General features: G+C 39.5%; 1 protein-coding gene across 1 annotated transcript; it reads left to right on the top strand.

Moving 5' to 3' along the window:
* The first annotated feature begins 4,901 nt into the window (after positions 1 to 4,901).
* Positions 4,902 to 10,550, top strand: asb2a.2 (ankyrin repeat and SOCS box containing 2a, tandem duplicate 2). The gene is made up of 10 exons (XM_053488828.1): positions 4,902 to 4,971; positions 5,402 to 5,693; positions 6,256 to 6,378; positions 6,464 to 6,633; positions 6,721 to 6,876; positions 7,190 to 7,435; positions 7,684 to 7,855; positions 7,950 to 8,523; positions 9,565 to 9,718; positions 10,393 to 10,550. The coding sequence occupies exons 2-10, from the start codon at positions 5,416 to 5,418 to the stop codon at positions 10,548 to 10,550; spliced, it is 2,031 nt and encodes a 676-aa protein (XP_053344803.1). The 5' UTR covers positions 4,902 to 4,971; positions 5,402 to 5,415.
* Positions 10,551 to 12,496: the final 1,946 nt, after the last annotated feature.

Consider the following 12,496-nt stretch of genomic DNA (forward strand, 5'->3'; position numbering starts at 1 on the left):
TCTGTCGGGTGGCCGGGGGGAGGAGCCACAGATGCTCTCTCTCTCCTCCTTTTTTGGCGACCTTCATGATGAGTTAACTGCACTGGCTTCACTGCACACCATGGCGGGTTTTGCAGGGTCACCAGGGTAACCTGCTGAAAGACTTGAGCACTGGCAGGGCTCTTCATGATAGGGTGTTCCTGGAACTACGCCAAGCCACAGACCCGTCTCTCCGTGCAACCAAGTTGACAGCCCGTGCTTTCGGACATTTTATGGCTGCGATGGTTTCCGCGGAGAGGCACCTGAGGCTAAATCTCAGGGGCATCAAGGATAAGGAGCGTGCATTCCTCCTCAATGCCTCCATCTCACCTTCCGGTCTGTTTGGCGACGCCGTTACCTCTGTCACCACTAGGTTTCGCAAGGCGCAATTATATAAACAAGCCTTCTGGAAATTCTTTTTCCGTGATGCTCAAGAGTCAGGACTGTCGGCCACCCAGTCCCGATCAGGTCTGACTCTTGCGAGGCGTGACTGTCTTCTTACGTACTGTCTTCTGTCTTTACGAAGACGAAGTCCTGAAGCTCATTCGCCCAGGACCATGTGGGTGGCTCCCCCCGGGGAGGGGCGCATAGAATTCCTTTCAAGGATGAAGTGTTCTCCCTGGGTCTCCCATATACAAAATGCATCCATATTTTGTACGACGTAGGCAACTGGCTGATTCTGGCTCAGTCACAGAAGTTAACGCTCCGACATAGGCATGTCGTTCTAGCTCATCTTGATTTTTTAGGATTGAGACTTAACGCCATAAAAGCGTTCTGTTTCCTCCTTAAAATGCAACATATTGGGTGTCACGTAGGATTCGATCGCACTGCGTGCACAGGTGTCTCGTACGCATGTCAAGTCCATTTCCAACACCCTGAAGGAAATCAATCTAGGCCAGAAAGTGACTGTTCATCACTTTCAGAGATTTCTCATGGCAGTTGCATCCCCGCTAATCACTTTGGGCCTAGTGGACATGAGATCGTTTCAGTTGTGGCTAAAAGCAAGGGGATTTTACTCAGGGCCAATCCCCGGAGGCAAATAAGTACCCTTTCTATGTGGTTCAGACAACGGTTTTTGACTTTGGGTCCCACTTTAGGTGCGTTTTGTCATCGCGAGACGCTAATGACAGATGCCTCCCTCATGGGCTGGGGTGCGGTCTTAGATGGTCGTCCAGCCCAAGGAAGCTGGAGAGGCCATCTTCTCGCGTGGCACATTAATTGCTTTGAAATGATGGATTTATTTTGGCCCTGAAACACCTCCATGTCCTAGTGCGGGTGGGCAACACTACGGTAGTCTCATATATAATCGCCAGAGCGGACTGTGTTCGCACTGCTTTAATAAGCTAGCACAACAGGTTCTGCTTTGGGCACAGGAAGAGTTCCTGTCCCTCAAAGCAATTTACAGTCCAGAGTATATAAAGTTGGGAGCCCTGAAACCTTCACGCACTAGAAGAACTTATGCCCTTAAGGTAAGGGTATTTAAAAGTGGTGCATGGCGAAACATGTAGACCCAGTCCACTGCCGAATTGTTTTAGTGCTGGAGTTCTGCAAGAAAAGTTGTCCTCGGGCTTATGCCCTGGTACCCTCAGAATGTACGTAGCCGCTATTTTGGCTTGTCATGGCCTGACTGATGGGGTCTGGTTGACACCCCTTCCAAACCACTAGAGTCAGCGCCTGTCTGGCTTCTGACCCTTAAGATGTTTTTTCTTATAGTTACTTCTTTCAAGAGAATTAGAGATCTGCAGGCTTCCCATCCTGCCTAAACTTTGCTCGTGGGCTAGTCAGAGCTATTCTGTATCCTCACCTGAACTATTTTCATTCTTGACCATGCACACAGTCTTCCTCGAAGCCTCTGTTTTCCACCTTTTACAGCTCTGCAGCAGGAAAGGTTTCACTTACTGTCTTCAGTACGCACTCTTCAGATTTACGTCCACTGCACTAGCCAGTGGCATAAGTCAGAGCAGCCTTTTTTATGCCAAGCGCTCTTACATCGGGTGAGAGATGCTATTGCCCTAGCCTACGAGGTGCGTGGTCACACTTTACCTCTAGGAATCAGGGCTCATTTATCCAGGGGGATTGCCTTATCTATTGTGCTGGCAAGAGGTGTCCCCTTGCAGCAAGTGTGTTATGCGGCAGGTTGGTCCTCTCCGCACACATTTGTTAGAGACGTTTTCCCAGATAGATAGATAGATAGATAGATAGATAGATAGATAGATAGATAGATAGATAGATAGATAGATAGATAGATTTTTTTCATATTTCATATTTTCCATATTTTGTTTTATTCACACTTTTAAATATTCATTGGTATGAAACTTGCAATTGAGCTTTACTGCATCCTGCTCCTATCCGTGGTCCTTGAGATGAACTGGAGTCCACCTGTGCCTAACTGACTTCACAGGACATAATTAAAAAAGGGAAGCACCTATCTATATACAGTAAGGTTTTCCAGTAGTATGTGCATGTCAGAGTAAAAAAATCCATGAAGTCGAGAGGATTATCTGTAGACCTACAAGACAGGATTATGTTGAGACATGGGATCTGGGGAAGGATACAAGAAACTTTCTGCAGCATTGAGAGCACCCAAGAGCACGATAGCTTCCATCAGTCTCAAATGAAAAGATTTGGAACAACCAACAGTCTTTCCAGATCTGGTCTCCCAGCCAAAATGAGTAATCAGGGATGAAGCACCCTGATTAGAGATGGAACCGAGAAAGTAAGGGACACTATAAATGAGATCCTGAGTTCTCTTGTGGAGATAGAAGTGGTTACAAAAGAATAGCCATCATTACAGCTCACCAGCCTGTGCCCACATGCCAGCAGGGCACTGCCCACCAGATCTGCGCGTACACTTTTTCCTTCCTTTTTTCCCTTCCTCCTTCCTTTAACCCTTTCCTTTCCTAAGTAAAATTACCCTTTTTCCATAAGACCTCGTCCGTTGCCACCCTTGTGCCAAACCCTTTACAAAATACATGAACATATTTAACACCCCAGTGCAGTCCACTTAAAACCACAATGCAGGACATAAACAATTTTAACATGTGTGTGATAAAATTATTTTTTGTGTAAAGTTGTAATAAAAATCCTTCTATAAAATTATATGCTTAGATTGTCTGCCAAAAACGCTTAAAAATGTCCACCCTGACACTTGTATATTTGATTTTGAAAATGTAAACCTTGTTTTGCTGTCTTTATTAAAAAATACATGGGACCATGCTAATGTCCGAGTCTTGAATAAATCTTAATGGGTTTTAATAATTTGATTTAGGTTTGTATTCATCAATTAGTATAAAAGTACTCTTAATAGTTTCTTAACAGTAAAATCCGAATGCTTAGCCCTGTAACTTCTATCTCTTTTAGCTCCCAGCTAGTGTGATAAAATGATGCTTTCACAAAATTGCTGAATGAATTCACTGTGGTTATTCAGAATAATAAAAATGTCCAACAACGACAGCAATTGTGTAGCAAGCATGGTGGTGTAGTAGTTAGCACTGCCATTTTTCTTTATCGTAAAATATAGTTTTTTTTTGTTGTTTTTTTTTGTTTTTTTACAGTGCAATAACTGTGCTACCGTCTTTTTACGGTAGAATTCTGGCAACCACAGCTGCTGTTTTCTTTACCGTAAAATGTACAATTAATTTTTTGCAGTGTAAGATTTGGTGTTGTTTTTCTAGGAAGGTCTTCATGAGAGACAGTTTTATTATAGAGCTTGATGGGTTTTGCAAACACACTTGACACAAAACTGTTCTTGTGAGAAGTATTCCAGAACAGCTGACCTTCATGTCTTAAAATAACTGACTGTTGCTGTTGTTGTTACTTACTTAATCCCATATTTGTTATTAAAGGGTTTTTAAAAAATCCAGTTTTGTTGTGCATTTGGAGCAGTGCCAATATCCAATATCCACTCGTCTCACTCATCGTCCATAACGCTCTATCCTGTATTTAGGGTCGCAGGGACCTGGAGCCTACCCCAGGAGGCTTAGGGCACGAGGCAGGCTACACCCTGGACAGGGTGCCAATGCATCGCATGGCACACACACATGTACACACTTACACACCCATACACACTACGGGCAATTTGGGAACGCTAACTAGCCTAACCTGCTTATCTTTGGACTGTGGAAGGAAACCGGAGTACCTGGAGGAAACCCACCAAACATGGGGAAAATAGTAAATATATTACTATTATCTACACTACATGTTTACGTTTACATTCTGGACCATTGCACAAAGACACTTTAATAACCATTGCACAAAGACACTTTTTTTCTATGCATATTTGCACACCATCTTTCTCCCAAAAATATCAAAATTTCACAATTTCTTAAATGTTCTTGTACAGTATATTTCTATTTGTACAGTATATTTCTATTTTTAGTTCTATTTTTCCTAGTTCAATTTTATTTTTATTTTTTATTTAATTTTTCTATCATATTTCTTTTATTCATATTTATGAATAAATTTCATTTTAATTCAATTTTTTTCTATTGAATTTGAATTTATATTATATTAATAGTAAATATTGAAACAGGTCTCCTAATCATGCTACCTTACATCTGGAACTTGTATGATTGTCCTGTAAAAATGATGCAGATCTGCAAAGTCGTGTCAATTTTAATGTTTACCCCAGATAGCTTTTCTGTTGTTGATGCTTTACTGAGCAGTTTGTTTATTTCCAGGAGTCAGTATCACTGTATTTCACCCCACTGTAACTTCCCCTGCCTTCAATAAGCCAGGCATGCCTTAATGCCCTACGTGTAAAGCCAAGTAAAGATGAGAGTCAGGTCACAGGTTTGTTTACAACATGTCATGTAGATTGCTTTTGCAGTAAGACTAAAACTCATAATCCAGCACTGCACAGAGCAGTCTGGAGAAACCGAGCTGACAGAACAGAACTTCTACACAAAATATCTGATCCATTCTGATTCCTGGTCAGCTTTTACACAGAGTAAGGTACGTCACACATTCCATAAGATCAGCATTAACAATATAGGCATAAACTCAGCATAAACTCTCCTAAAGTCTAAGGCTTAGTTATTGTTGTTGTTGTTGTTGTTTTTAACTTGTATATTTTATACAAGTTTTATATTGACAGAGCATGGCATAAGCTCCAGTGAGAAAAAGTGTCTAATAGTGACACTTATTGTATGGATTTTACTGTTATTGTGGCTCCTAGCTTATTGTTATATCTTTTGGATAAACAACTTAAACTTAAACTAGTAATATATTCTTCTTATTATTATTCTTATTATTATTATTATTATTCTTCTTCTTATTATTATTATTATTATTAATATTTAAAAAGAAGAAATAATAAGCCAATTTGTTTTGTATGGGTGCACAAACTTTTGCACTAATCATATTCATGTGCTGTGGTTTTCAGAATCTTGCCTGCCCATGTGGACGATGGCTGCTCCGCAGGTGTCGACCCCAAGCATGACGACTTCCTTTTTGGAGACAGATGACTACAGCATTTATGCTAACATGACTGAGGAGCAGCTCCTGCAGCTAGCGATTGAGCAAAGTCTAGCTGATGCTAATGCTCAGCAAATCTGCTCTCGCACAACAAGACTGACGGCTCAGTGTTCACATCCCCCACGGCCTCAGAGCATCCCTCCTCCTGCAAACCCGCCTGCTAATCTACCCGCTAACCCGCCACTCATCCAATCCTCCAGGTTAATGTTTATAAGGCTAATGTTTATTAGGGTGTTGACACCAAATTATATGTTACTGCGAATGGAGGAGCGCAGAATCATTATGATAATAACATTTGCTAAAGTTTCTTTCTCTTTTCTAAGATATTTTTTAAAATCAACAATTTTATTATAGAATTGAATGTTTTTAATTAGTTTCTACTTATTTACCCACAGTAAAGTTTCAGTGTCTTTTAAATGGTAAATAGCTGCCCATTAACACACATGCTCAATACATAGAAGTGACTACAGATGGTGCTGTATACCCTACCGAGTGCAGCACTTTGCACAACAGAACACTGAAACTAAAAAAAAGGAACAACAACAAATTTTACATTAACACTTCTCTTCATTTCCCTAAAAGTCACAAAAGCTTATGGGCATGTACTCGGTATACATACATAATGAAAAAATTACTAATCCCAGATTCTGACTTGCTAGCATGCTTTCCGAACGTGGAAAGCAGTGGTTTATATCTGTAACATTGTTAAAATGTTTTGTGAAGCCCAGTTCCTCTTAGTATACATAATTTTTATCCTTACAGTAATAAACAATTCTCAAGAATCAACCGAGATGCTCAAAACCATTTGTTCAGCAAGGAAAAGAGGGAAGTGATTGCTTGGACAAGACACAATGGATTTTTACGGGTTACTGTGGAATCAGTCAAGTAAATGTCTTTAAAATGCAAAACTAGCACAAATGTGGCTAAAATGTGTCCATTGACTGATACAAATTGGACATTTTATTTCCAGAGATTTAGACCCTTTTCTCTCAGCGATTTGGAAAGGTGATGCTAAGGCTCTACGTGCGATAGTACAAACCAAATCCCGAAACCTTTTGGAAACTAATCAGGAAGGTTGGCTCCCCCTTCACGAGTCAGCTTACTACGGTCATGTGGACTGTCTGAAGATTTTGCTAAGTGGTAAGATGACCTTTAAAGACTATACAATCTTGTGTTCCCTGTGTGGGGATTCATTTTAATTCATGTTTAATTGTGTGTTGCTTTCAGCCCAACCAGAGACAATTAACAGACGCACGCTAAAGAACCAAACTCCGCTTCTACTAGCTGTAAGTCGCAGACATTCAGCTTGTGTCCACTATCTGTTGGAGAAGGGTGCTGATCCCAACCTGGCAAACCACCAGTGGGAGACGCCATTATACAAAGGCAAATATATGTTAGCAATAAAACCAATAAAACCAGGATTACACTTTATGTACAGTATCTTTGGGATGGTACTAACATTATTACCATAACTGCCAAACCATGTACTATTGCTAAGCTGCTTAGCACCTTTGGCCCCCGATTTCATAAGCTATTGAGGTAACTACCTATGGATTGAATGCATTCTGGATTCTGACTGGTTAGGATTATTTTAACAATATAAATTAATAATTACAATGTAACGTATGTGCCAAAGCAATTCCATCTTTAGGCAAATAGTCTTGTTTGTATATAACAATATATATTTTTTTTACAGCTTGTGAAAAGGGAACTGCAGAAGCTGTGGCTCTTTTAATAAGATATGGAGCACTGACAACTAAGGCATCAATACAAGGAGCAACGCCACTGCATGAAGCAGTGGCAACCAAAAATGTGGAAATGTGCAAATTGCTACTGCAAGCAAAGGCAAATCTGATGGCTAAAAACATTTATGGCATAGATCCACCATTCACAGCAGCTCAGTGTGGGGCTGCCGAAGTCCTAAAATTCCTGATAATGAAAGGTAGGCATTAATTAAAATAGATTACATAAGGAGTAACAAATTAAAAGCATTTGTAACATTTTAAACTTAACTACAGTACATATCCACTTGAAAAGTCATCAACCAAGTCAACTCTTCATTGGTTTTGTCCAGGAAATGGCTTTATAACCATTAAACATTAAAGAAGTGGAATAAATGGCAAAAAATGGTATAAATGGCAAACTTTGCCAGTGGACACAAGTTTCTCAGTATTGATTATTGTCCTTCAGGTGCAGATGTTAACACTCAGGCCAATGATGGTGCTTCAGCCTTGTTTGAAGCCTCTAAAAATGGCCACAGTGAAGTTGTAGAGATTCTCTTGTCCTACCGTGCTGACGTTAACAAATCTAACAAAGCTGGACTATTTCCTATTCATCTTGCAGCTAAAAATGGACATTGCAGGTTTTTAAAACAATGTTTATCCTTTTGTTAATTCATACGGAATTCATTTGATGGGGGAAAAAAGCTTAAATGTATTATTTTCCTTCTTGTTTAGAGTTGTTTCCTTGCTAATACCAAAAACTAACAAGACCAAAATAAATCGCTCTGGCATCAGTCCTCTTCATCTGGCTGCAGAACGCAATAGAGATGAGGTTCTTGAGATACTGATAGATGCCGGGTTTGATGTCAACTCCATGCTGTCAGAAGATTGGTCCAAAATGTATGAGGACCATCGCAAAACTGCCCTCTACTCTGCTGTGTCCAATAGCAATGTTGATGCAGCTGAAATGCTCCTGAAAGCTGGGGCTGATCCCAACCTGGACACCTTCAATCCTCTGCTCGTTGCTGTGAGGAAGGGCTGCATTGAAATGGTCAAGCTTCTGGTCAACCATGGTGCAAATATTAACTCCATCCTCCCAACTCACCCCACCGAATTCCCAGCTGCTTTGATTTTTTCCATGAATAACTTGCCAATGATTAAGTACCTCATGGATTATGGGTGCGATGCTCAATCATGCTTTAAGTGCGACTATGGCAGTGGATCTCACCCGCCCATAAACTCCAGCATGCAAGATGGAAGGGACAGGCTGTACTACCTCAGTGATGAAAGTTCAGAAAGCTGTGTACAGGTAAATGTTAGAAAACCACAAGGGTACATCCTTGGTATTTTAATTTGATTTGAATCTGTTACCTGAGTATAGGATATATTTGAGACTAAATTTAGAAACTAGTTACTATTCATCTGCATTATATCAGTTTTAAAATTCACTACCTACATTCATGTTCTCAGAAGAAACATCTGTCCATCCATTATCAGTACTAAATATGTCTAGGATTGCAGGGGGTCTGGAGCATATCCCAGAGAACTTATAGGGCACAACACCTTGCATGCCAATCCATTGTAGGGCATAAGCACACACATTCACACACAAGCAAACACTAAATTCAATTTCGGGAAGGAAACAACCTACAAACAATCAACTTACACCACATGTGAATGGACTATAGAAGGAAAGTAGAGTAGCTGAAGGGAACCAACTAAACATGGGGGAACTTGCAAACTTAACGCACAGAACAGAGGGGATATTCAAACCCCGAACCCTGAAGGTACAGTATGAGTTGACAGTGCTAACACGTAGGCTCAAATGATGTACCCATTGATAGTGGTTCATACCTCAGCAATTTCTAGGGCAATTAGCATATGACAAAAAAAATTGGCTGGTGTACTTCGGTGAAGCTCAGGATTACATAAGCTTATTGTTTCAGTAGGGCAACAATTGGTATAAAAAGTCTAAGGAGAGACACCAGACAAAGAGTGATCCTAATGACCCCATAGAGATAAACCCTTAGGGTAGGGTTTACGCATCCCTGAACCTATAGGCCTGGGGTCGATGTCCGGTCCACCCACATAACGTTGGCTCAGGATTGTGGGCTCTTAACCTGCATGAAAGGTTGTGGTCAGATGCACCACTAACCAGGCAACAAGTATATAAGCAGACTATCTTGGGCAGACTAGGCCCTTGCAAATGAATTTCATTTAAGTAAGTTAAAGATAAAACCAAATGTGCCAAGCCCATACCCATAAAGTACCCCAGTTACCAGCAATGGTACAATTTAACATTGCAACGCACATTACTTATTATAATTGTTTAAATATTTGACTTCAACAGTTCTGTGAGATGATCGCCAGGCCAAAAGTCACCAACTGGGCTGGACCTATCATAGACATACTGCTGGACTATGTGGGTCATGTGAAACTCTGTTCCAGACTAGTTGAACACCTGGACAATTACAGTGAATGGGCTCAAATCAAAGAGAAAGCAAGTATGTATTCCCCTTTAATCCCCTACGTTTGATTCCAATGTAAGTGTGTGGCATAACTAGATACCCTGTAGTAATCACTTATCTTCAATATGTTCTTTATCCTGTTCGATATGGTGAGTCCAAAGTCTATCCTTGTTATGCTCGGTGGGAATAATTGATAAACCTGGTATCCAGTCCATCACAGGGCACCACTCTCACACCTGTAGGTTTTGGGAGGTGGGGGGAAAATCAGAGAAAACTGGACACATGAAGAACACACATATAACTTGTAGAACCCTGGAGGTGTATGGTTACTCACTGTACCACAATGCCACCCTGGTTTATTCTCACCTTGAAAAAACATGACAATATGTGGACTAGTGGCTAACGGCTAGGAATATGTGTGTGTGTGTGTGTGTGTGTGTGTGTGTGTGTGTGTGTGTGTGTGGTGCCCTGTGATGGACTGGAGTACTATTCTGAGCATACTCCCACCTTAAACCCAGTGTTACCTGGGGTTTGTATCTACCACAACCCTAATAAGGATAAAGTGCTTGAGGAGTAAATTAATAATTAAAAAGTACTTCTCCTAGTTCATGTGTTTCATATATCATGCACTTATCTGGTTAATCCTTAAAGTTAAGCATCGTTTGTGAATAATGGACTGTGGAGCATTTAAACTCTGCTCGTCTGTGCAGTGCCTCCTCGGTCCTTGATGCATCTTTGCAGAATAAAGATTCGTCAGCAGCTGGGCGTCCAAAGACTAAAACAGATGAACCGTCTCCCTCTGTCTCGGAGGCTTATCAAGTTTTTATGGCATGAGAAAGAATCATTTACTGATATCCTTCAAATGTGAAAATATAGTTTCGGTTATCTTTTTTATTTACAGAATCTTCTGGTCTTTTAAAAGTGATGTTACTTCTGTTTTGTTTTTTACTTTTGGTAAGTGATTTTGTTGCTGTGTTTAGTTGTTTTTAATTTGTGAGTAGTAAAGCCAGCTGTTTTGTTTAAATTTTATGTTTAAAATGTTTCAAATACTACTAGGGTGACATTTAATTTAATAAAATTCCCATTCAGTCAGATTCAACTAAATAAATCAATCAATCAAAATCATCTATACAAATTGCACAGACGTTACAAAGTTGCTTTGCTGTGATCTGATTTATTTTGAGGAGCCCAAACAGTCTTTTAACAGAATTTTGAAACTGCTTTAAGAGTAAAATTTCTATTGGATCTTCACATATTATTATTATTATTATTATTATTATAAAAGGCTTAAATATAAATTGTGATGAATGTGTTATATTTGTGTAATCGAAGTGTTGTTGTAAATTTTATGGACTTCTCTGTGCTTTATATAGTGTGTAATACTATACAGGATGTGCTACTGTGTGTGTATAATGTTATATATGATAAATAATAAATATTTTTTATACAACACTGTGATGAAGTGTCATTGATGAGGACATGCGCAATTTCTGTGAGTCAAGGTTCCTTAATTCTGAAATGACCTTTTTTTTTACAATTATTAAATGTCCAAGATACAGTATATGAGTATGCGTACAGTAAATATGCATTAAACAGTTAGAATTGTCCAGCTGTCACTGAGAATTCCTTAAAATCTCCACTAGTCAGCTGTTTGCTAATAACCTAACTTCTATTCGTTGCAGATTACAGTATTGAGTTCTTAAATTACAGTGTGCTTTCTTCTGATTTGTTTTTAAATGCATCGTTACCATGGAAACCACAATCTGCTCTTTAAACTAGTCAAACTTGCAGGTTTTGACACGCACATGGTCATCATTCATATCTGAAGTTATAATTAGTGACATTGAAAGCTTAAACCTACAGTAGCCGTAAGCCAAAGCTTTTATATACAAAAACAGTGACATTTTTATTAAAGTTAATGTGATTAATTTTAAAAATCAGCTGGTAAACATCTGCGTCCTGAAGACTGAAAAACATCTGACTGTCAAATCACTGACACTGGAGACTCCTTCCATAAATATCAAGGAATGGGAAGAAAACATGCACATAAGTGGGGTACCTTTCAGAGTTGTGCAACAGATATGTTATGTAAGAGAACCTGCTTGTGTTACATTAATTGATATTGAAACTGTTGCATGAGACACACGCTATGAAAAGGTCACAGAAATAGGTCAAGGATCTCAAACGCATCCTTGAGAATAATCTGTTTGAGATCTGTTACACTGCTCTAGGCATGACCTCGGTGAAATCAGAGACTGTGTGTGTGTGTGTGTGTGTGTGCTGTGCTGTAAAGTCCTCTTCATGTTTAGAGGCAGAGTTAATTTAACCTTTTAACAAATACGTTCCTAGAAACGAATCTGTCGAGGTTACAAGGTTTGACTGCTTCTTGCCGTGACCTTTAAGTGCTATAATTAACCATCTTATCATTTTATACATAAGTGTGCACTAAAATAAAAATGTGTCACAAGACAGTTTTTATGAAGTTCAGTGAGATCATTAGTATATTCTGTAAAGATTAGAGTGTGAATAATATTTTTTCCAGTATGTAACCAATGAACAGCCGGCTAAATCTGTTATTAAATTAAATTACATACACAAAACTAAATCAGAAGCAATAATCAGTTATAACTTGGTGATGATGTTATCCACAATCCATCCATCCATCCGGATATCATTATCAGCAAAAACTAGATTGATTGGACCTCAACACAACAGTCTGGTGAACTTCCTGCATTAATGCTGATGCTGCACCGATCCACTATAAGCTCACACTGCATGAACTCCTTCACTTAATGGATTCCTGCTCAAAGGGTG

This window comes from Clarias gariepinus, chromosome 27 (assembly GCF_024256425.1).
Source record: "Clarias gariepinus isolate MV-2021 ecotype Netherlands chromosome 27, CGAR_prim_01v2, whole genome shotgun sequence".
Lineage (NCBI taxonomy): Eukaryota > Metazoa > Chordata > Actinopteri > Siluriformes > Clariidae > Clarias > Clarias gariepinus.

Excerpts from the sequence above, each read along its gene's own strand:
- asb2a.2 (XM_053488828.1), top strand. The coding sequence starts at position 5,416 with ATGTGGACGATGGCTGCTCCGCAGGTGTCGACCCCAAGCATGACGACT. Across the intron at positions 5,694-6,255 it reads CCACTCATCCAATCCTCCAG|TAATAAACAATTCTCAAGAA; the intron begins GTTAATGTTTAT and ends TTATCCTTACAG. Across the intron at positions 6,877-7,189 it reads GGAGACGCCATTATACAAAG|CTTGTGAAAAGGGAACTGCA; the intron begins GCAAATATATGT and ends TTTTTTTTACAG.